This window comes from Poecilia latipinna, unplaced genomic scaffold (assembly GCF_001443285.1).
Source record: "Poecilia latipinna isolate Pla-1442-1.1 unplaced genomic scaffold, P_latipinna-1.0 Scaffold980, whole genome shotgun sequence".
Classification (NCBI taxonomy): Eukaryota; Metazoa; Chordata; class Actinopteri; order Cyprinodontiformes; family Poeciliidae; genus Poecilia; species Poecilia latipinna.
The window spans coordinates 136047-161501 of NW_015113596.1; the positions used below are offsets into that span (position 1 = coordinate 136047).

Below are 25455 nucleotides of genomic sequence, written 5' to 3' on the forward strand. Positions count from 1 at the left end.
TTTAAAGCACATTTTCTATTTTAATCGGCTTGTCTCCATGCTTAAGACACCTGTATTTACCTTATAAATGCTACTTTTTAGCCACTAGATGGCACCACATCTATGAGTACCTCCGCTTTCACGAGCCTTGTAAACTTAAACTAAGAATGCAAAGTCGACATACAAAATACAGATGGACAAATGCTCATTGATCACTGTTAACATTTTTATAGTACAGTACACATGGAAGTCCGCTATGCTCTAGCTTATACAGGTAATTTATTTGGTCACTTCTTTACACACTTGGCTGCCATTAATGTAAACAATTTAAGTTAGTCATTTATAAGTCGCATTTCAAGTACACATAAAAAGTTGTTGGAGACAATTATTTATTTGAATTCATGATTGACGTCTTAATCCCAATCTTGCTGGATGAGTACAGAATGTTCATTTCTCCGTACAACATTGAAATGTAAATTTCTTTACATCCACGTACAATGCAAACAAAAAGCATTCATATGCTGTATTTTAAACAAGATTTGTGAAATTTTCATTTCCTAACAAGCTCCAGACAAATCTCCATAATGACAAGGCAGAAACTTCTCTTTAGAACTGTTTTTTTTTTTTTCCCTACTGGCAATATTGCCGTAACCTTGTTGATCCATTGCTTCATAAATATTTACATCAAGGCTTAATATTTTATTGAATGACAACCTTATCTCCTTTTTGAAGCTAGTGATGCTCACAGATTTGTGATTTGACACAATCCAATCTGAGGTCTACAGCCAAGTAGTTTGACTTCTTTGCTTGGTTTCTGCTTTGATGCACACCGTTCTACTGCAGCTCCTTAAAGTCACAGGCGCACGCTCCATCTCCATTTAAAATCATGTTTAATTACTCAAGTTCCAGAAGGTTCTGAAAAAGTGAAAGGCTGTGAATACTTTTTGTTGGCACTGTACACGTTTGAAATTTAAAGTTACATCTAGACGTGATTTCACAAATGCCAGACAGGTTTCCTGCTACTAACTAATCACTGACACACAATGACAGGCAGCTTTGGACCGGAAATTCAGGACACAAATGAGTGAATAAATAAATAACCTTACAGTAATAAGTGCACAGAGGCCCTGTTTTATTTCTAGTTGATGGTAAAATTCACAGTGTATGGCTGACATCAGAGCATTCAGCAAGCTGTCTTTCCAGCATCTGTTTCTCCACTAAGTCCTCCACTCTGCCAACCTCCACCTCGTCCACATCGTCCATAAAGCTTGACCAGTCTGTGGTCCCATCTGCACGCACCATGGGCTCTGGCTGGCTGGACGGGTCAGCGGGCACAGAATCTTCATGAGTGGTGGTCACGCAGTTGCAGCTGTCGCAGATGCCAAAGCGCCTCAATCCCGGGGAGACGTTGGACCCTGTGAACGTTCGCCTGCAGCTCTTGCAAGATACTGGCCAGTAGTGCCTGTGAACCTATGGACAGACACATAGTGGGTATTGTTTTGACTTGGATTAGAGTTTGGAAGGAACAGAACACTGAAGATCGTTCTAGGACAAGTCGTACTAACAAAATGGGATACATAAAAAAACATGATGGCCACACTTCACTCTTACACTAAGGGCGTGGGTCCGGAGATGCTCCTGTCGTGTGAACCTCTTGCCACACATGGGACAGGGGAAGGGCCTCTCTCCGGTGTGGCAGCGGATGTGTCTCTTCATGATTCCTTTCTGTTTGGCAGTGTATGGACAGAAAGGGCACTTGTGGAGTTTTACTGGCACTACCAAGCCATCGCCTGCAGGGGGAGAAAGACAACAACTGAAATGCATACAATTCCTCTGCTTTCGGATTTACTGTATTTTACTTGGTCTAAGGTTATTCTAGCACATTCATTGACAGTTAAAACTGACTGAGGTAATTACCTGTGTCCTCTCCGAGCCAATCAGACTGGATCTCCATTATAGATGACCCAACAAAGCCCAAACTTTCATCCATTCTGCTACTTCCTGTGCTGCTGCCAAGTCCTTGGTTGAAGCGCTGACCTCCTCGGTCCCCTACAGGGCTGGGGCCTCGGGGGCCTTCACCTCTGGACAGAATCTCCATCAGCTGCCGGGTGTTAAATGAAGGGCCGTATCCTAAAGGGGAGCGCTCATTGGAGGCTGAGGGACTTTGAAGAAGTAACCTGCTATGGTGTGTGCCATGCAGAGAGGACCCAGGATATGGTGCAAGGTCTTTGGTGTCGGGGGACTCTACGAGTTCCTCATCAGGGTCATACTCTATTTTAGGGTTCACCAACTCTGGGGTCAAAGCAGAAGATGAGGAGGATGAGAGATTAGTCTGATCCATGTGGCCCTTTTGGTCTTCCCTCCCAGGTGGAAACTCCTCCCTAGAGGAGTAAGCGCTGTCAATGTTTCTACTGGAGCCCGTTGGGGTTGCAACTGCGGTAGACAGGGGGATACTTGCTGAAGTTCCTTCCTCAGGACCTAAACCCGACCCCCCATCTACTTCTGCAGCCTCTGAACTTGTCCCTGTAATACCCCTGTCCCCAGCGACGGTTGCAGAAGGAGTTCCACTGTCCGCGGGTCTAATTGTTTCATTGTCCTTCTGGTTCTCTTTCTTCGTGTTTCTCTCCTTATCCTTGTTGCAAATCTCCAAAGATGAGTGGATGTACTCTTTACAGAAGTTCACCAGCTCTGTCATTTGCAGATAGCTAGCCGCTGACATCACCTCAATTACGTTGTTGCTGTTAAGAGCCAAGCGGCCAGAATAGAGGAAGTCGAGGATGACAGAGAAGGCGTCGGCTGTAACGATGTCCAGCGACGCTGTGCTGTAGCGCTGTCCGCTGTCCTGAAAAGCATTCCCAAGTTTAAAATTAGAAATCTGAAAACACTACAACAGAACATGGCTTTGAACTGTTCTAAAAATCAGCTCAAGTTAATGGTTTTGTGTAACAGCTTGAACCTTCAGTGTACTATCATAGACCAACTTACCAATTACATTTAATTGATGTATAACATGTACTTAACACGTAGATAAATTCATCCACAATGAACTAAATATGCCAAAATTGTATTTAGGCATATTATTTATTTTTTAATCAGAATTTATTTTGATTTTAAAATGATATAGAAGTATGTCTGCAGAAAATTGTATGATTTGTTTTCTAGCTTTCAATCCAGTTTCAGAGCTCACCACAGTACTAAGACCGCCCCTGTCAAAGTGTTCAAAGAGATCCACATGAATACAGACTGTGGAAGAACCACAGTGCCAGTACTTTTGGATCTTAGTGCAACATTCAACACTGTTAACACTGACAATGATATTCTGATTATTATTTTAGGGTAGGACTCTCTGGACACTACTTAACTGGTTTGAGTCTTGCTTTGAGACTCAAACCAGAACAGGAACAGAAATAACTTTGTGTCAATAAGTAACTTCTTGTCAGAGCGGACAAGAAGTTACTTTGTCCGCTCTGACAGAGAGCGGACAAAGTAACTTTAACCTAGGGATACCTAACTTTAATTTAACCTAGGGATACCTAGGGATACCTAGGGATTTAACCTAGGTATTCCTAGGTTAAATTTTGGGGCCTCTTTAATAGCTACGTACTCGTGCTAGCTCAGATTATAACAAGTATTAAGATTATTTCCCATAACAACACAGATACTGATACAAAGCTCTACATTATGATGTCACCAAGTGTCTCCGAACCCATCCAAGCACTGAAGTGATGCTTAGAACAAATGTGTGGATGAGCCATAAATCTCTCCAGCTGAACGGAAACAAAACTGAAGTCATCTTTGGACCCAAAGGGTCAGCACAAAGCTTCAGTTATTACAGCTAAAATATACCAGTCAAGTCTGAAATCTTGGTGTTATGCACTAAGACCATAAGTTTCAGATACACCTAAAGACAGTTACAAAGTCGGCCTTCCATCACCTGAAGAACATTTCCAGGATCAAAGGAGTAATGTCTCAGCAAGAGCTAGAGAAACTCATCCATGAGTCATTTCTTGTCACATTGATAACTGCAACAGTATCTTTAAAAGTCTGAGTAAAAAGTCAGTCAGATAGATGCTGCTTGCATTCTCAGTAAAAACATGAAAATGGAGCAAACCACCCCAGTTGCAAAGTCCTTACACTGGCTCTCTCTAACTCAGAGAAAAGACTTTAAAACACCTAAAACCTGATTTCATAAATCACTGAATGGGTTAGCACCAAAATACATACAAGATCTGTTATTGTTGCGTCAACCTTCCAGATCACTCAGGTCTTTGGGTTAAAATCTACTCTGCATCAGAATCAGAATCAAACATGAAGAAACAGCATTCAGTTTTATGCTAGTCTCATCTGGGAAGAAAAAAATTCTAGAAAATTTCAAAAATGCTGAAACACTGACTTCTTTAAAACCGAAAACTGACCTGCTTACAGCTGCCTTGATAAATAATAACTGGAACATTGACAGATTTGTAATCTTCTTTCAAATATTTCATGAATTCTGAAGATGACATTTTAACATTTACTCAAAAACGCTGTATACACATTCTTAGCACTAATAGAAAACAGACAGAAGCAGTGTAATCCTCACCTGCAGGTAGTGAACCAGAAGAGCCCGGAAATAGCCGCTTCCAGCAAATAGCACGTTACGGTGGGCTTTGAATACACGCCCCTCTACCAGGATACTGCAGTCGCAGAAGAAGTCTCGCTTTCGCTGCTCATTGAGCTCAAACAGCAATTTGGGCAGATAACAGGGAACCTCCATGTTTTTCCTTCTCCGTGATTCTAGTAGCGGGGGGAAAAAACAAACCGTGCGGGTGATTATCGGAGGGGGTTGGGGAAGGATGATAAAATGCGATGTTAAAATGACCTAAAACCACACAACTGAGGAACAGTTCTATTTTCGATGCTTGACATTACCTTAGTATGCAAATCCACAACATTTTTAAACAAAACTAGCAAATGCATATAGAACTTAATATTTTTATAAACAATAACATTGGTGAGGGGCTCCTAATAAAATCCGATAACGAAAACAGGAAGTGATTTACGTTCTGCTCTGTTTGCTAACGTGACAGCCTGTGCAGCTAGCACCAAGTAGCTAGCTGCTAATACTTTGTCGAGCAACACAACTGCAGCTTCGTAAAACGCCTTTACGAAGGGTTTCATACCTTATACGTTTTATAAAACCCTTTCATTGTACACTTACCTGTGTTTTCAGAAGTACTCTATAAGCTTACTCGTGAAAGAAAGACAGCAGCCTGCAGGATTCATTGTCCCATGCCTACAAAAGCAAATACTTCCGCTTTCGTTAAACAATTACGTAAATTTTCCTCGTCCAATCATTTGACCGACCGAGAGTCAAACGCCGTCTCCCCGTTTGTACAGCGTTGGACATGAAATGGCCTTAGTGACGTCACTTGTCCTCACGGAGTCCGTTTCGTCACAACATATATGGCCCTAATAACTAAAAGTGTGGAAAGTGCTGTAACGGTATGTGCAAGTAAATTAAAATATTGCCCATATTAATTTTGGGTGCCAAACTGATTTTTCCGCAGCCCACAGAAAACAATTACACAGAAGAAGAAGAAGAAAAAACAGAGATAAAGAAGACATAAATAATTAACACTATTTAAACACTATTGTATTTGTTTCTGAAATGTTTACAAATGTTGCTAAAAATGGCGTTGTGACTGGATGATGCAACATAATCACAAACATGCTTGTCTTCACATGGCATGCTGCAGTATTTTCTGTTCTCTTCCAGAAAGCAGAGATGAAGGCCACACAGTCATAGGAAGGCACAGCTTTATGTGTAGCTGTCACAGATAAAAATATCAGTCCTTTCTATTTGGTGCAGAACTGTGAATAGGAAGGAAGATGACATATACCTGTGAGCATTTTTTTTTTCTTACAAATAAAAACCAGGAAAGTGCAGCACATAAATTCAGCCTTGATTACCGGTACTTTAATGCCACTAAATAAAATCCAGTGTGGTCTATTGCCTTCAGAGGCCAGTTAACTGTAATTGTGCAATTTTATTTAAGTATAAATTCAGCTATTATGTCTGTTAGAGAAGATGAGAGAACAAACGGCATCACAAAGAAAAGGGAACACAGTCAAGAAGAAGTTTAAAGCAGGACAAGGCTATAAAACAATAATCCCAAACTTCAAACATCTCATAGAGGATCGCGGTATCCAGTGTGAGGCAACTGTTAAAAGACATGCACATTATTAGCATGTCTTTTAGCAGTTTAGTTTGCCCAACCGAACTGACAGGTCGGGCAAGGAGAGCATTAATTGGAGAATTAGCCAAGATGCCCATGGTAACTCTGGGAACCTGCAGCAATCCATGGCTGAGGTGCAAGAATATGTCAAGACGAAAACTGTTTGTTGTGGGCTCCACAAATTTGGAAAATACATTGTTGTAAGAGAAGCAAAAATAAATCCCATTTACAGTTTTCAGCAGGCCTGTGCATGGCTGTGTCCTGCCATGCACAGGACACAGCAGTCATGTGAAACCAGGCGCTCATTACTGAGTAGAACTCTTCCATATCTCATTAAACAAATGAGACATTAAACACATTAAACAAATAATACTGTAACTAATTGTTTTATGCCTACAGAATACCACATTTCAATCACATGATTAAAAAAAATTATACAAGTAAGGCTGTGTGGTAAGGAGTGGCCGGAAAACCAGAGCATATTCATAAATGTGAATGGCCTCCAGACCTAAATGAAATTAAGAACCAGTGCCAAGATTGTTGTAATTGCTTTGAAAGCTGGTTCCTCAAGGTACTGACACTGGGAGGCATACTGCGCAGCTGTAGCGTCTTCTCTTTTTTTCTTTTTTTTTTAATTTGTAAAATAAATTTTGAAAACCGTGAATAATTTCTTGCATTTTGCTTTATAAATAAGCATTGCTTTGTGTTTATCTATCACCCAATAAACGAGAATTTGTGGTTGTAATGGTAGAGAATTTTAAATGATTTTGAGGGGTATAAATATTTTTGCAAGGTATTCTAAGTGAAAATACATGTTTTACTTCAAAAGCCTTTCAAAAATGTGATGATTCATTTTAAAAAGCTCTAAACCCTAAAGTGTTATTCACCTTTAACATCACCAGTATTAGTTACAAAAAGTCATGCCAGTGAGCTTGAAGATAATCGCCTCCTCTCCTTCTTACACCACTTTGAGCTTGCAGCAGCACACCCGCCTGCCCTCATTGTTTGCTCATGAATACTTGTTTATTTTCCTTCCATTTTGGAAAGAAAATAGTTCCTTTCTCATTTTCAGACGCAGCGGGGATAAACAAGAAGTTCCTTTAGAGCTGCACCACACCCTCAATGCACAATCCGCAGCTTTTAGAAGTGTTTTTTGCGCTGATGGGTGCCGACCAGGCAACTTATTTGTTTCAGATATTTTCCCATGGCAAACAGCGTGAATACAAAGGCTTCGTGTTGGCCTGATGGAACCACAGAACCGCCACACTTGAGCCTCCTCTCTCTCTTTTTTTTGCAAAATAAAATTTATGGTACCTCATAAAAAGAAAGAAAATACTCTATTCATGCTTATTTGTGCTAAATATAAAGTATCATAGCCCAGCAGGGGTTCGGTTTAGGCCTTGTAAAACTTGACACACAGTCATCAAGGGCCAGTTGACCCATCTGCAATGACTCGAACCCGAAACGAAACTTAATTAGGTTAAGCTTTGTGGTAGTTCTGGGTGCTGACCTTCTTCTTCTCACTGCGCCTCAGGGGAACACAAGACCTTTTGTTTTGGTCATTTGTTGACTGCATGGCAGGAAACTCCCTCTCATGCAGGCCTTCCACAGCCAAGACCATGAAGCTCCTTCAATGCCACCAATCCGGGTGACAGTTTAACGCCGGTTTACACCCAGCAACCCTTTAGGAACGAATAACATTGGTGATTTATGATTGGGCTTTGCCCCATGCCTGTGATTATGACGGCGCGTGATTTACCGATGGAAAGCCAGACGAGAAAAGTAAATAGACGTAGCGATCACTGCTGTTATGTAAGGTCGCCTCCGAACGCAGGACCTCATTCATTGTGCGCGTTAGCCACTCGGAGACCCACGGCTGGCACAGAGGGCTCCAACGGCACTCCGATGGGTCCCTGTGGTCTGCGCCTCAGCTCATAACAGCCACTTAGGCCGGCATTTTCCCAGGCTGAGACAACACACCACGGTGGCAGCGGGAGCCGCAGAGAGGGCCTGATTAAAGACTAGAGACAATGGAGGGAGAGTGAGCCGGGGACCATGGTGGCATTTTCCATCTCCGCCACTGTCTCCTGGGGGGACCAAGTATGTGCCGTGAAACGTTTGAATTATCCCAGAATCTCTGGAATTCAGACGGAGGCACCGCGGAGAGGACCCTCGACCGGGGATCAAAGAGCTTTGAGAGGAGTGCGGTGGACTGGTGGTGAAGTCGAGTACATGGTGGAGCATGAGTGTGTGTATTTGTTTGTGTGTGTGTGTGTGTGTGTGTGTGTGTGTGCATAGGGGCATACTTGTGTGCTTAAGAGCACTCAGTTGAAAAAGATAAAGACAATGTTTAAGTTTGAAGCATTTATAGCTTCATGTGTAGGGATGTTTAAAAACAAAAAGAAAAAAGAAAGGGGGCCCGTGTTTGGTTTTTGAGGAGACATTGATCACTGAGTGGTGTATAAAGGCATGTGGGGAGTATGTGTTGCTGTCCTTTTATCCTTCACAGGATCAAATAATGCAATCATAGCCAATCATTGCAAGTCTAATACAGTGGGCGCCCTTCTTTAGCTTGGAGACGCCACTCTCTGTGGTGGCTGAGGGACAGAAAGAGCAAAGCAAGAGACGGGGGTGAACCTCGTCTTTCTACGGCCGTCTATCGCTCTGTAATTATCACTTAATGTCCTTCTGTGTTCTGGAGACGTCTGTCTCTTGCGCTGTCTTTTCTTTTCCTACGGAAGAGGACAACAAGCATGAGTCAGAAATAAGTCTGCCAGCCTTTTTATCATCGTATATTTAGCCTCAGAGCAGAGTGGCGAACGAAGCCATCCCAGACCGCCAGCTTCCAGTATCGCAGGGCCTCAGCGATGGCTGGCTGGCTGGCTGGCCGGCCGTCCTTGCCACATCTATATCCAAAATATCAAAGCATCCTTTATTGTAGCAAAGTCAGCTTCACAAGTTTTGACTTTAACTCGGAGAGAAAAAGCCCAAGTCACCAATAATCTGCAATATGCAGTGCCTTTGCATGTGCCATTTTGCCAAGTTACAGCTACAAATTTTAAAGGAATTTGGTGTGCGTTTTCCCTACCAGTTTTGAACATCTAAACACCAAATGTTTTTGTCCATTCTTCTTTGTAAAACAGCTCAAGCCACATCAGTCTGAGTAGAAAGTGTTTGTGAACATCAGTTTTCAAGACTCACCACAATAACTAAATTGTGTTGAGGTCATTAGTCTTAAGTCTTGCCAGTGCCACTTTCTTAATTAAGGTGCTATGATCCTTGGGTGTTTGTGCTTTGGGTCTCATTTGTGTTTCCATTTTGATCATTTCATTGTTGTTTATTTACTTAGATCTCGCTGTGTTGCTCATTCCCTTGTGTTTTCGGTCTCGTAATTTATCTATATTTGTGCTTTTGGATTTTGTCTCTCGAGATTAGTGCTCCTTTCTGCTTCTTGTTAGTTTCACAAATCCTCTTTGTTCATTTGTCTCTATTCCTTCAATCCCTTCATCCTGACAGTAACTGGTGCCCATGTCATTATCCACCTCTGTCCCTCTCTGTGTATGTAGTCCTCTGGTCCTTCCATGGTTACTTCTGGTCATTAACTAAGATTCCCCTGCTGTGTCGCTGCCTACGACCTGTGAGTTGTTCAGTTTCTGTTAAAATAATGAACCCCTTGGATCATTCCAAACTACCGTCTGTATTTTAGTCCAACCTTAATATTACAATTCACAACATTAGTACTTTTTGTCACAGGTTGTCCATTTCTGCTGTTTTAGTCTTTACGATGTCTCGTGTTTTCATGGTTGGACTTTTCTGATCATTACATGCCAAACATTTTACAACTGAAACATTTAATGAATTTATTTATTTATTTAGTTGGGGGTTTTTTGTACTGAAATGTGTCTCAATCGTTCCTGGTTAAAGGTTTAAAGGATGCGCTCCATGGTGTAGAGGTAGAGTGAACGCCCCGTATACAGAGACAATAATCCTCAATGCAGCAGACTCGGGTTCCTTTCTCTCTCTGCCCATTTCCTGTTTGGTGACTGTCAAAGGCCTCTGGTGCAGTAAAATGTTTTAAAAAGGGGAAAAAGTTCATTTCATTGTTGTTGATGCACAGTGGTTTGAACCGTGTTGTTCTAAGCTTTGGATTTTGTTTTCCCAAAGGTCAAATGGACTGCCCATCTAAAAGTTGTCTTGTCAACAGATTTTACCAACTGAACTGCTGATCTTCCTGCTGAGTCTGTCAATTCATGTGGACGGAAAGGTTTCTTTTACTTATGTTTATGGTTTTTGGACAAAATATATCTGATCACATGTTTTGTACGGTTACTATGTTTTTTTTAAATGTTACATTTGAAGTCGTCAGTCATCCAAAAAGTTTGTTTCTGATATGAAATAAAACAACGTAAGTGGAGAACCACCATCTGTTTTTTTATATTTGTATAAAAAAAAAAAGACATTTAAAAAAAATTTTATTCCCCTCAATAGTCAATGGGAAGAACAGAAACATGTTGGTAAATTTAAAAGATTAGCTTAAATAGGGATCCAGTTTTTTGGCTTCTGACACTGATACCTGAGGTTTGGTACCTGTCAACACAGACAAAGCAGTGCTAAACTGACTTAAAATGTTTTGTTTTTTTTAAACACAGACATACATGTACTAAATTACAAATTTATTTGATATCTCTGCGCCAGCACGATTAAATACTCAAACAGCCTCACAAGCTTAGTTAATAATGTAAAAACAACACAACTTTCAGTGCAATTAGGAGTATAACAGTCAATGAAAAATAAATAAACTAATAAGTTGACTACCTTAGTCAAACATCTAAAAAAAATAATAATAAGCTGAAACAAACTTTCATTTGAATGGTTCATAAAGTGCAACCAGGAATTCGAAATAAAATGTAAAATAAAGCATGATGTTGCTCAAAGTATGAAATTAGACTGAACAGATCTGCCCATGTGGATCAGGCACATTGTCACTGATGCCTAATCTAGAATTTTTTTTTTTTTTTTATGATATCGGACCGATACAGATATTACTATCGGATCGGTGCATCTCTAATCTTAAACATGAATCTGCCAGAGTACAAATAATTTTGGGATAACTGTATGTGATAAAAGACATTATGTAATAAAAGACATTATGTGATATTCAAAGGGGATGGACTCATTGTAAATGTACAGTTATCCTGAAGAACGTCCAGCTGTCTGAAATATAATTCTTGACATCAAGTTTGGATGTGGCAGCTTTATTTGGTCTGCCACTTTCTTTCCCCTTCTCTGCCTTCGTGTCTCGCTTTTTACTTTAGCTCAACATAAAAAATACAAACGAAATTTGTTTCTACTGACATTTGGTTTTTGTTTTTTTCCCCCTAAAATCTCATTACTGAAAAGCTTTTAGAAACGAGTATCGAACCTCCACCCAAACCACCAGAGCAGGGAGAGCCAATAAAAGATGAAGAGGAGTGGGTGGTGGATATATAAACATGTACGCTGTGTGCTTAATTATTAGTCAAGTCTTTTGAGGATTATTTTTATTAATCACCAGCTGCAATGCCCTTGGTTAATTCAAAGTATTAATAAACCTCAAACACGAATGTTTATGAAACCAAACGGGAAGTTTTGGTTTTCTTAAAACTTCCCATTTGCTTAGAATATCTGCACGTGCACAATTATGCATTTAAAAAAAAAGAAAAACTCACACTTTCTCATCTCATTTTTTTTTGTTCAACTGTTCTTGAGTTTATTTATGACTGTAAGTATCACTTTTGTTAATTGCCATGCCAATCACAGACATCAACTAAGGCTGAGGCAGCAGAAGACAGAAATACTGCCACCTGGAGGTGGGAGTTAGCAGTCACTTAAATCCGATGTTACAGATGATTTTTGAGTGAAATTTGCAATAAACTCACAATGATAATGCAGGAATTTGTTGATTTTGCATGAATTTCCAAGAACGTGGATTTGCAAAAAAAAGGGGGAAAAAATGGAGGGATTGATGTAGTTTGGCTGTTTTAAAACCTGTTTTGATTTGATTGCTAAATTAATATTTGAGCACACAATTGTTATCTAGAAGTTTCTATATCTCTGGAGTCTGGAGGGCCATATGGAAAGCTATGGCAGGCCGAATTTGGCCCCCAGTCCTCAAGTTTGCTTTGTGTACTGTTGTAAGCCTGAAAAATGCCAATACTAGCAATGTTATGGTGTTAAATAACATGGAGTCATAAGAGCTTTTCAACCAAGGATATGTAAATGAGGTAGGATTCCCTAAAAATAATGATTCTTAAGTCTCATTCTTCTTTGTTCATTCAAATGTATCTTTATTGTTTTTCTTAATCCCAAATCTTGGGGTAAGATAAGGAAAGCAAAGGAGCAGACAGAAATGCAAATTTATTAGCCTGTGCCTCCAGTGTAATAATAATTCTGAGAATTGTTTACTCATAAAAGTTTTGTCCATGCGCCAATAAATAGTCCACAGAAGAGATGAAAATGCCTTCCATTATTATCAACATCCTCTCCTCATCAAAGCCTCATTTCTTTCCAAACACATCCAGCTCTATATTTTCTCTCTTTCTCTTTTTCTTTTTTGCGGAGGCAGGGGACTTACGCTCATCCTTGTGAGCTGCCGTCAGAACGAGGTGCGAGCAGGAAGCCTTCCCTGATAAGACTCTAATCTGAGGTGTAAAGTTATACGAGGGATTTGGGAAAGGGAGAGGCTGTCAGGGAGCGGTGGCCTGGAGTGCCTGAGCATCTTTATCTGCGTGCTTACGAGAGCTCCGCTGAACCGATTTCTGAGTCATCGAAATCTTAACGTTTTCACATCATGCTCCAAAGAGCAGGCGGTGATCTCATTTGTTTTGGAATCAAGAAACACACCCCTAAACTATTGATGCCACTTAAGGATATTCATGTCATGTTACAACGAGGGGTCCACTTTTTTCACTTCCGATACGATACAGATATTTGAGGCTTAGTGTCAGCCGATACCAATCTGATACAGAAAAGCAATGCTGAATTGACTTAAAACATTTCTTTCAACAAAAAAAAAAACAAAATACATTGCGCTGAATTACAATTTTATTNGGTCACTGCATCACTACAGCACACTTAAATACAATAACAGATTCACAAGCTTGGTCAAATGTAAAATCTTTCATTATTTTTTTAATAAAACCAATAAAACAAACCTTCTTTGAAATAGTTCAGAAAGTTCAATTCTAAATAATAGTGTAAAATAAACAAAGCGTAGAATTAGACTGTACAGGTCTGCCCTTATGGATCAGGCACTCATCTAAAATGACAATGCAGGAAATGGAACCATTAATCAGAGAAGCAACCATGATATCTAAGGTAATGCTAGAAGAGCTGCGGGGAGCCGAAAATCTGTTGACGGGACAAATCTGTCCTTTATCAAAAAGGACAAAGTGTGGCAATTGGTGTTGTGTTTCAGTGTTTCAGCTTAACTTTAAAGAATTTCAGAGTGAGGTTTGTCTTTCAGCAGGAATATAACGCTAGCAAGATGGAATAGTGTAGACTGATGCATACTTGTGTGTTAGAATGGCCCAGTCAAAGTACTGGCATAAACCCATTGAGAACTTTTCTCAAGACTTAAAAACTGAGCTTCATGGACGTTCTCTATCCAACCTAAATGAATTTGGACTATGTTGCAAAGAAAAATTGGGGACAGCGGGATTGTGCAAAGCTAATATCCTAATTATATTTATAGAAAATATTCCTTAAAATTCTTTGTATTCTGCTTCACATTAACTACTTTGTGTGATTTATCCTGTAAAATACCAACCAAGAAGTCTGTGGACATGAGGGGTATAAACACTTTTGCAGGACGCTGTGAATTCAACCCCGAATCCTTTTTTTTTTTTTTTTTTTTTTTAGTTTCACAGCATAAATCCATAGCTGACGGCGAAATCAAACCTCACATGACAGCACGCTGTAAAAAATTCGTCTCCCCCCATAAACGTGAAATACGGTCAACTTCCGAACAAAAAAAATGCTTAAGCGGGCTAATATTAGCCGACTCTTAACACCCCCTCTCCCTCTGCTCCCACCACCTTTTCCACTTACCCCTCACCCCCCCTCCTAGTCATCAAATCAGACACAGTCACACGAGTGGCCCGGGCGGGTGGGGGGTGGGTTGGTCGGGTGGATTAGCCTTGAACCCTTTGATTTTTCACTTTTTCCTTCTTCCTCCTCGGCTCTCTCTGAGGCTCATAAAAGGCTCCGTGCCGTGTGTGATGTGGCAGAGGAGTGCAGTCAGAATGGACTGATTACGGAGGAGCGCCCGCGTGCCTTTGAGTCATGGCACCAAAATACATTCTTCAAGTGCTTAAATATAGTAACAGTTTGGCTTTTTAAAGTTTGTTTTTCTCACTAGAAGACTTTGGGGCATCCTCATCTGCCTTTTTTTTTTTTGAAAATGTAAATCAAAACCAGATTTTTCTTTTTTTTCCCAACGCACCCAAATCCCTAACCCTCGTCTTCCCTTTTATTCCCTTTTTATTTTGTTTTTGGTTAGTTTGTTTAATCTTACGAAGGAAATTGACTTGGTGTGGGAAAGGCAGAATTCTTTGAGTGAGAAGTTAAGTTGTTTTGGAGAGTTGTGTACATAAGCATTTCTCTCTCTCTCTCTCTCTCTCTCTCCCTTTTTTCAGCACAGGAAGAAAAAGTGCCGGGGGTTTGTGCCAAAACCTCATGAAGTAGAGATAAAAAGGAGCTGAGTGAGAGGGAGGCCGCAACACCGCGACAAAGATACGGGGCTGTCCAAGCAAAGCGCTTTACAAATGACGATCTCCAGGGGGAAGATTGGCGGCAGGGTGGGGGTGGGGGGAGGGCAGGGTTGGGGGTTCAAATCTGGATGGATTGTTGGGAAAAGAAGGAAGATGGGTACTGAGACGGGGGGTGAGGGGATGATTGGGGAAACATCCCCCCCACCCACCCAACTCCCTTCTTTGGCCACATTAAAGACATAAAAAAGAAAACAAACAGAAAAACATGTCTGACATAAAGAGGCTGGTTTCCGCGGCGACAGCACAATGGCTGCCTGTGGCTCTTGGGGGGTGGGGGGGCACCCTCGCCGTCCCGTCTGGGGGCCCCAGCACCAGCGAAAGTCACCGCAGTCACAGGCCCCATCAAGCGTGTGTGAAACATGGTGAATGTCATCGCAGGCCCAGTGCTGTGGGAACTGTCATGAAAGGGACCCCACTCGGAAGCCACAAAAGCCCCTTTCTGCTGCGTCTCTTCGGCTTTTAGCCTCTTTATTTATCTTTGCGTAGAGGCGGCGGGGATGATGGGGGGCTGAAGAGGGACGACTCATTCTCAGTCTCTGTTCACGCTCTAGGTATCCTGCTCTCGCTTACAGGCGGCGTGACCCTCGGGCGCTGCCCTTCTGACACCTCAAATCACAACAGCCAGACGCCATCTTAACACCAATGGCTTCGTATGCACCTCATATCCACAAAGCGGGCAGAAATACCTCGTATATCCAGGTTATGTTTGAAAATACGGCCAGACATGTCAGGCATTCCTTGTGTGTCTGAGGAGGACATAACTCCTTCATGGGTCCAGCCAGCAGAGTGCCAAACTGCCCTGGTGCCAGTTCCCATGCCAATCTAATGTTGATCACTCTGACTGAGCAGCCAGCATCTGTCTGATTATTACAATGGCCTCATACTAATAGGGAACCCACTAACTTTGAGCGTACATGGCAGCGGCGCTTCCAACCGGGCGCCATGCTGGCCACGACATTTAGTGTCTAGACAGGCTCGCAGGCAGTCAACAAACACTTACTCTGCTTTTAAAGGGCTTTTTGGATGGATATTTTTTGGGACTAATGCTATTTGAATAAGTCAAGCGACATTTGAAAACGGGGAATAACACAGGAGTGTTTCAGTCAGTCAATGATAAATGTATTTGGCACAATTCAGTAGTGGTGCCTACAGAAAAGGTTCATGGGGGATGGCCAAACCCGGCCAGGAAAAAAAAAAAATTGTGGGGAACAGCTAAAAACAAAAATAATATTTTGCATTTATATTTTCATGTTTACATTGAAGATGACTCTATTCATTTATATGACATCATACACATGATTCTCTCGGCATTTTTCAAGTGAGGCCATGAACCCTCTTGGGGGCGCCACTGCTGCTTTTGCCAGGTAATCACAGTAAGACTTAACATCTTTCACAATATATTCTAAAATAAATGTTACAGTCCACCTACTTCACCACGACAGCATTTTGTGAAGTGTGTGAAAGGAAAGCAGAAAAACAGTGGAAAAATCTGAAATATTTGCTTGGACTTTCAACGTTAACACATGTGATTAATCTGAACATTTTAACGTGTAAACATTACGTAACGCAGTTTAATCGAACTAGCTTCTCCTACCTGGTTCACAGCAGCGCTTTATGAGCTGGACAAACAACAGCGAAGTGTGACAATTTTCCATGATAGCAGACTAACAACGATTGAACATTTTTCAGCTTTCTTCTGTTGCGTCGCTAGCTAAGCCCGCGTGTGTACATCTACGTGCACGAGCTCCAAATTTCTCACGCGGGAATCCCGCCGGTCGCTCAACCAGATGAGGACAAGGGACTGTCGTCTAATCACGATAAATGGAGAGGGACTTTTTTTTTATTTTTTTTTTAACTAATGTTTAAAACGAAATGACTTGTTTAAACCCTTCCTGAACATAAAAACCTGGAAAACCTACTCTCTTCAGACATGCTTTGTTTGAGACAATAAAAAATTTTGTTTAGCATTTTTTTTAAAACGTGCGTACAGTGGCAGTTTTGGATGGGCGCTGTCTGGACAGTTGCCCAGGGCGGCATCAGAAATGGGTTCATCACCCAAGAACTAGAAAATAAAATGCATCTTATTTTATGTCGGTTGTCCCCTGAATATGTTTGCTACATAACCTGGTTTCTGCTACAAAAAACATCAAAAATATATATAATTGCTTGAATTTTTAATTGGTTGAAAGTGCAGCAAAAGGTAGTGTTTGTATTTCAAGTTTCCAAATTAGTCAGTGATTAATCATAATTAATCGCAGCGCTAGAGTGTGACATGATTAAATGTATTAATCGACAGCACTAGTAATACTTACATATCAAATTTAAATGAATGAATGGCGTTTATTTGTGTTTCTTTTAGATGCAAGTTGCGCTTTGCGGGAGCAGTGGCTGCCGTCCCACCATTTGATCAGTCGCTGCTGCTTCTGCTCAGTTATTCACGTTGACATGAACGCGGGGCAGAGCGTAGCAGTCCGCTGGGCTCGCTCCATCTCACGGACTTTTCAAACAATAGCAGCAGTCATGCATCAGAAACAATAATTACAGCCGAGTGTTTGGGGCTTATAAATTGCGGCTACGAACTGTCCGCATATGCGTGAGGGAGCAGCGCGTGTGCTTATATGAATCAGCTCCCAAACTCGCGCGTGTTCGTGTGCGCCGTTCGCACGTTTGCATTGGCGCTGTGCGTGTGTGCGCAAATTGTAAAAGTATGAGCTTGTTAATTCCAATAAGGGCCTTTGCCTTGTTGTGGTTTGGTGGGATGGGAGGGTGGAGGAGGGGAGGGGAGGACATCTTGAAGTGGCTGACCAAGATCGCCAGAAATCTGCCAGAATTCCATCCCGGCGCTCAGTGCCAGCTGCCCTCCTCCCCTCATGTGTTGATCACCCATCAGCCTTCCTTTTTGACACCATCCGCTCTCCTTATCATGGAACCATTTCCACAAATAATCTGTTTATTTATTCATTCGCCTTCTTAATTACTTTCCTACGCTCACATGTTTTTTTTTTTTCTTCTTTTTTTCTTCCCCCCACAGCTTGCTTCATCATATTGGAGATGGGAGGACGAGCTGCAAAGGAAACCAGTGATTTCATTCGCTGTTGATGCAGAGAAGAAAGTTAATCTGTCTGAGGGGAGAGATGGGAGGGTGGGCGATAAATATAACAACAAAGACTTGAAGGCCTGACTTCATAGGCATCTCCTCTTTCAGGGGTTTTTTTTTTCTTTCTTTTTTTTTCCCCCAGTTTTCTGAAGCTGAAATGAGATCCAGATCTGAATCAAGGAGTGATTGGTAACGAAAGGATGGGATGGAAAGGAGAGGGAGAAGGGATTTTCTCTTTTGTCCCGACTCACACTTCGCCACAATACATCACGCCGCGACCCCCGCCAGCCACCCTCAGGTCACGGCTATGTTGGTGACTCACACTTGGGTATTAAAAACACACGCTAATGATCATGTTTGTATTTTTGGTTTAACTGCCTTAGACATGTAATAAGAAAGCTGGCAGAGGGAGCTAAAATGCGACGGCCGTGGGGGGGTGAGGTGAAAAATGATCTGTAGGAAACAAATGGAAAAATGTTTTTACCCGAGAGAAAAAAAACAAAAGTTTTTTAAACTTTTGTACATTAAAAAAATGTTGGCAAAAAATGGTACACAAAAGAAAAAAAATGTGATTTTGATGTTTATTAAACTGCTTTAACAAAATCACCAGTGCCACTTCAGCTCAAAGTAAATCTGATAGAGGCGAGGGTGAGGAGTTTGTATTTTAAGTTGATTGAAGTGTTTCCGTACTTTTAATATGTAATCTATGCCTTACTTTTAGCCACAGTACTAATCTTTTTAAAAACAATAAAAATAACTACTGTTCATAAAGAACACACATTCAAGAGGCAAATTCAAATCAGAAAATAACTCCTCACCTAAACTTGCTCAGTGTGTGCAGTGGAAGCCACGTTTAAAGCTTGTAGCCAGACTCAATTCAACTCACTATACAGTATGTGTCTTATAGAACAACATGGCATGGTCTGCTTTTAGTTTGCGTCACAATTTTGTCAATTTTTATCCAAGTAAGGAAAAAAAACCCTGAAAAAAACAAGCTTTCTCATCCAAGTGCCTCATGAGACATAAGATCACTTCGTAGTTATGAGGAGATCGGTTTGCACTTTGTAGTTCTTTCCTTTTTATTTTGCATTTTAATAATAAAATACTTAATTTAAAGGTGCTTAGAAGGATCCCGATCAGAAAAGTCTTTTGGAAATATGATGTAGTACGGAATGGATCTCACAACAAAAAAACCACATGCAAGTCGAGAAGAAGGACGGGATAGAGGGGACTATCAAAAGTTGTTCATCCAACATTATATTACACTAATAAATCTCCAAAGTTTTTGTACATTTTATGTATGTACCTTATATAACTTCATTTGTATACTGATATAGCTATTGAAACATTAAAAGAAACATTAAACAAGAAATCCTTACATTTAAATCTAATATTTAAGGATGCATAAAATCAGTTTATTTAGCAGCAACCTATTGCTGATTTGCTGATTAGCGGTTCCTCTCATGATGTCATCAAATCAGATACAAACAAAGCAGAATAAGCACATTTGTTTCCTTTTGGGCAGCTTTTTAAAACCTTAACCATCGTGAAATCCTGCAGTGGAAATTCGTACGTCATTACCAAGCTGTGTTTTATTGCACTTGTAGTTTGTTTGTTCAAAAAAAAAAAAAAAACATCTGTGTTGAATTGTTTCTTTAACATTTAAACTAATAAATCTGACCAAAAAAGCAGCTTCAGGTCAAATATGTATTCAAGTTTTGAAATGTTGATTTCAATCAAATCAACCTTTTGATTGAAATCAATTAATCAAGTTTATTTGTGTAGCACATTTCAGCAGCAAGGCAGTTCAAAGTGCTTTGCATCATAAAAACACAAAAATACAAAGTCATTGAAGACACCACATAGTCAACAATTAAAACCAGTAAAGTTACATTTTGCCAAGTCTCGTCATTACACATCACACTTGTGATTGAAATAGGTTATAAAATAAAAATAAAAGATACATCCTGTGGTCAAAAAGTCACTACAAAAAATATTTTTAGGATGTTTTTGAGCAGCTTTATCACACATGTTTCGATACAGGTTAAAATCTGCAGAACTTTGTTTTGGACTGAGGTAAAAAAAAAAATAAAAAAAAAGACAATTTACTCACTCAAAAAGTCCCAACAAAGATCTTGCACTTCTGCATTGTGGCATGTTTAAACTAACCCACCCTTCCAGTCTGCCAGGCAGGAAGAGCCACACTCAGCTGGGCATTGTGTTGAAGGGGGCATGCCACTTGGCCTCTCTCCGTCTTGCACACACACATATGCTCACAGTGCTGGGTCAGTCAGGCATCGCTCCTAACAACCGGCGCCTCGGCCTTGTGTTTCCATGGCAATCAGCACCAGCGATCTTCCCACGGTGGCAGCGGAACCCAGCACCGAGTGCTACGGGGAGCCGTGTGTGAGAGTGTGTGTGTGTTTAGCGTGCTTGCAATGATTATGAGAGTATGAAGAGCGCTATCTCGTCCGGTGAAGAGCACAGATGTTCAGACACTCATTGGACTGATTCCTCTCTTGACCCCTTTGTCATTGCCCCTCATGTCTGCACACATTGGCAGGCACACAGAGCCGCCTCAAACAGTTTGGATTTTTTTTTTTTTTTTTGTTGCATGTTGTGCAAGATCTCAGCAGAAAATACATGAAAATCTGGCTGCAATTTCTTTTCTTTAACATTCAGATCCAAGAATTTTACAAAAGCAGCACTTTTTGAAATTCAATCCTGCAGATACGACCATATGAACCTTTAAAACTGACATTATTTCCCCTATAATAACTTCCAAACGATATTTCCACTACGTTCAGTTTATAGTTCATGCATCATTTTGTCGCTTTTTGTTTTTGTTTTGTTTTTTTGTAGACGCCTCATTCCCACAGCCTTAACCTCCCCCCTCGCTACCGCTACCATCGTCCAACAAAGCAGCATAATTTAAGGCTACATAGAAAGACAAAAGTGAGGAAACAAAGTAGTAGGAAGATCGGAAGCTAATTGACTGAGGATGACTGAGCAAAATGGAAAGACGGGAGGATGGGAAGATGGAAGGGAGGGTGACAGGCCAGGGAAGGGTAGATTAAAGGGAGGGAGGAGGGCCTGAGGAGAGGAGGCGGGGGAGCCGAGGCTGGCAACCCTGCCCCAAACTGCCAAAGTCCTACTTTGTCATTGGGTGCCTGTGACAGAGAGAGCAAGCCAAGAGAGACATAAGAGAGGAATAGACTACGATTGGATGCCACTGACTGTGTAAAAAGGCTGAAGCGGCTCGTGAGTATTCTTACTTGTCATGGGCCCTTGGGGGTTGCTCAAGAAGAAGAGGTCCGAGGGCACACGAAGAAGCAGCGGCGCGGGAAGAAGCGAACAGAAGTGACAAGAAGGAAAACAAAGCTTTTAGAACTGACAGCATCAAGAGAGTCACACTCTTCAGTGTCCCAGTGACTCCACTGAAAGAGAGAGAGAGAGAGAGAGAGACGGCGGTCAACAACTCATCCATCAATCCACCCGTACCATCCATCATCATCTGTCTGACGAAGAGGTGAAAGGTTAAAGGGAAAAAAAACTAAAAATGAAGAGACCTCACGACTACAGCTCTCCAGACTCGGACACAGACGAGTTCATCGACGTGGGGCAGGAGGACAGCTACTGGTGAGCATCCGCCCGAGCCACACCTGAGGGCTGGAGCGCGTTTCCCTCCAGAGTAAAATTACACCGCTGCGCTCGCCGGCTAAATATACACACGCGCGATGGCTCCCAACAATGTCGTGTGATGAGAAATGGGTGTTGCACAGCGTTGAAGTTCAAAGAGTGTTGGGGGGTAAAATGTTGGTTTTTCAGGGCTGTGACACTGATGCATTGCAGAAAATGTAAATATTAAAAGCAATGACTTATTGAAGTTTTTTTTCACCGTCTACAACACTTTCACTATGATTAGCAAGCATTGCAGTTTTTCCTCATTTGAACACTGTAAAATAACAGAAAAAACTGAAGGTATTAGTTAAAAATCAACTATGTTGCACAGATTCTTTTTTTAAATGTATCAAATTTGGGTGCATGTCGGTTAATAAAGAGTTAGGAAGATATTACAAAAAAGGTAGATATTATCTGAGGCCTGCTGGTTCTGAAACATGCAGTTTTTTTATTGCTTAATTTTAAGAAATGGTATTTAAATATTTTTATATGCAGCGCAACAAAAAAGGTAAATGATTGTATTATATTGTTGGGTTTATGTGAATTTACATCTGCATTTACATATGCATTTTCAACATTTAAGCATCTATAAACAGAAAGTTAGAAACTAACTCAAAAGCAAAACAAGAAAAGTAGAATTAATTATGTTTTGTATTATGTTTTTAGAACTACTAGCTTCTCTTATAGTTAGCTATATGACTTGTTATTTTGAAAATGTTCATCACAGTTAATATCTCAGTGCAACATTCTATGGAAAAATAAACTAAATTGCTAATTTTTCTCCTCATCTAACTAAATTAACATTATTTTATTAAAGGATCAGTCAGTAAACACAAAGTTCTAGCTTTGGCACATAAAGATTGATTGATCACTTGAGGCTCAAATGTGGCCTATTTAATCACAAGTCATTAATCTAAGTTGTTTGAGTGTTGTGCAAAATACGTGATACGCTGTAAAAAAAAAAAAAAAAGGAAAAAGACTGAATGTAGCATGCTCTCTCCTTAAATGTCATTGAAACATTTAAGTTTTTAGTTGAACTGGTCAAATTCCTCTGCGGAAAATTTCACATGCAACTGGATTAAAGGAAATATTTGCGAATGTGCGTGCTTCCAATGCATATATGCAGAATTAAAAGAGAATGGGTTACATCACGAACGCAAAGTGAGCCAGTGACACAAAAAAGGGGTTTGGTGGGTTTAAAGAATTTGAACTGCACTCTGATGTTCGAGCTGAGGACTACGCTGTTTTTCCAAGGCCTTCATCATCAAAAATCAACCTAAACAAAAACAGTCTTCTTGATTTGGCAGCCCTCAAGTTAAAAAAAAAAAAAAAAAAATCTAATGGAAGTTCAATCCGTCTCTGCAGCAACAGTTCTGAAGGGAACTCCAAGCTGTGGAACTCTCTCAGGGCGTGTAAGACGAGAGTTCACAGACGAACGTGATCCGTTTTGGCCGACTGCACCAGGAGGGCCACGGCTCCCATGTTGCCTGTTGGAGCCTCCGTTGCAAAACAAAAGCGTCGCCCCAGGGCTACATAATTATCTTCCTAAAAGTGCTTTCTCCAAAAATATATGCAACCAAAAAAGCCAATCTCATCTCTGTTGTTTCTCAGTGCCCAAAAGTCAGTACGATTCAAAGGGGTTGATGCGCTCTTCTTCTCCCTGTGTCACATTAAGCAGGGTAATAACAACAAGATGCAGGCGACTCAATGTTACCACATTTAGTATTTTTTTCCATCTTCCTTTTTTACTTACTCCATCTCCATAATGCAGCCCCGTCACCGGGTCCATGTCTCCAGGCAGTGCCTCGCAGATTCTGGCACGGAAGAAGAGGAGAGGGGTGAGCGGGAGCTTTGGGTCTTCACTTTCTAAGATCCTCGTCTCGATGTGGTTTGACTCTTAAAGTCCCTTTGCTCTTCTTGTGGTGCAGATCATAGAGAAAAGGCGCAGAGACCGGATCAACCACAGCCTTTCGGAGCTGCGAAGACTGGTGCCAAGTGCTTTCGAGAAACAGGTAGATTTTCACGATAGAGAATGATGGAGGATGTCATAATTAGATCATCGCTGTGGCTTTCAGAGTGTTTTTGAGTAAAATGTGGCTCTTTATTTCCCTTAAGGGTTCTTCTAAGTTGGAAAAAGCAGAAATTCTCCAGATGACTGTGGACCATCTCAAACTGTTGCATGCAATGGGAGGAAAAGGTACAAGGACGGAAGTACTTTGAAATGCTTTTGATGTCACTTCTTAATAAGAAAGACTTGAATTTAACTGATATTTCAATCACAGGGTACTTTGACGCAAGGGCATTGGCAGTAGACTACAGGACCCTTGGCTTCAGGGAGTGCGTTGGAGAGGTTGTACGGTACCTAAGCTCACTGGAGGGGGAGTCTCCGGACCCAATAGGAGCTCGCCTTGTTTCCCACCTCTCGCACTGTGCCAGTGAGCTGGACCCTCTCCTCCTACAGCCACCCCCTGCCTCCGCCTTACCCTTCCCTCCCTGGCCATGGACCTCCTTCCCGCAAATTGCCCCTGCTACGCCGGCCCCTTCCTCGCCATCTTTCCCAAGCGGCCGCAGAGATCTTGCCCTGCTGGGGAGCTACCCGTCATCCGCCTCGCTGCGTCTGGCCCCGTTGGCTGGCTGTCAGCAGGGCGCCCCGCCGCTCCTCGCACCGACAGCTCTGGCCTCCATTCACAGGGTGGCCTCCCTCCCATCGTCTCCTGCTCTGGGCCACTCCAGACCGAACCAGCCGTCCCCTCACAGCACTACCTGTGCCTCACCTCTACCTCTCCCGACTGCATCCTCTTCCTCTCCCTGTTCCTCTTCTTCCACTTCATCATCTTCTGCCCCTCCACAAGTGTCCTTCCGGCCTTTTGCGCCTCTGGGCTCGCCGATAGCCCAGCGCAGGAGCTTAAGCGGAGCATCCAAGGCACCACAGGGGTGGGGGACTGAGATCGGGGCATTTTGAAGATCATCTCTAACAAATGAACTCTGTAAAGTGAACACGGACCTTTCATTTGCACCATGTAGCAAATACGCATGAGCATTGTCTCTCTTAAGGGACTCTAAAAGCCATATCAGACAATGAGTGAAGTTTTGGATTCTTACAATCATAAATGAAGGAATGTGAAGGAATTTCTTTGTTGTATCTATGTTCTTGTTTGACAAAAACACATATAGTGTCCCGCAGAGCCATATATGCTGTTTTCCTCAAGAAAACTTGAGAGTGAGTTTTGACTGAACTTTGAGCTGTGATGTTTTCCTTTATTTTCTCTAAAACATTTATACATTTGATTACTTTTTTTTTTTTTGCTTTCCAGAGAATGTTTGACAAAAACCTCTATAAAGTTTAAGTGCCTTCACCCTTGTATGTGTTTCTGCTTTCTTTCACTGACTACATGAGTAATAGCCGGCGTGTTTTTGCAGCTGTCAACACAAAGAGCAAAGGAATGGCAAAGAGACAGAGAGCTGTACTCCTCGTTTATCCATATCTGTCACGTCTGCAAACACTGCCAACATGTTCCCCAGCCGTAACCCTCTTTGAGCATGTAAGCTGTCTCCAGCCATGGCTTATGGGAGCTGTGGTCTTGCGGTGGCGGAGGATAAACATGGTGGGAGATGGTGATGTTTTTGGGATGCCGCGGTGAGGCAAACAGACCCATCACTGTGCCCTCTA

The 25455-nt window shown here is 41.5% G+C and overlaps 2 protein-coding genes across 3 annotated transcripts; one reads left to right on the forward strand and one right to left on the reverse strand.

Annotated features, from left to right (window-relative positions):
- Positions 1-244: 244 nt before the first annotated feature.
- On the reverse strand, positions 245-5397 carry zbtb8b (zinc finger and BTB domain containing 8B). 2 transcript variants are annotated; one of them, XM_015050225.1, is made up of 5 exons: positions 5298-5397; positions 4562-4755; positions 1897-2821; positions 1591-1769; positions 245-1449 (listed from the first exon to the last, which is right to left on the reverse strand). In XM_015050225.1, exons 2-5 carry the CDS (start codon positions 4733-4735, stop codon positions 1135-1137), a joined length of 1593 nt encoding a protein of 530 aa, XP_014905711.1. In that variant the 5' UTR covers positions 4736-4755; positions 5298-5397; the 3' UTR covers positions 245-1134. The 2 variants fall into 2 exon arrangements, with proteins under 2 accessions (XP_014905711.1, XP_014905710.1); XM_015050224.1 differs by lacking the exon at positions 5298-5397 and adding an exon at positions 5180-5291.
- Positions 5398-21280: 15883 nt separating this feature from the next.
- heyl (hes related family bHLH transcription factor with YRPW motif like) lies at positions 21281-25147 on the forward strand. Its single transcript, XM_015050233.1, has 5 exons — positions 21281-21743; positions 23557-23623; positions 23714-23797; positions 23901-23982; positions 24068-25147. The coding sequence occupies exons 1-5, from the start codon at positions 21664-21666 to the stop codon at positions 24745-24747; spliced, it is 993 nt and encodes a 330-aa protein (XP_014905719.1). The 5' UTR covers positions 21281-21663; the 3' UTR covers positions 24748-25147.
- The last annotated feature ends 308 nt before the right edge of the window (positions 25148-25455 follow it).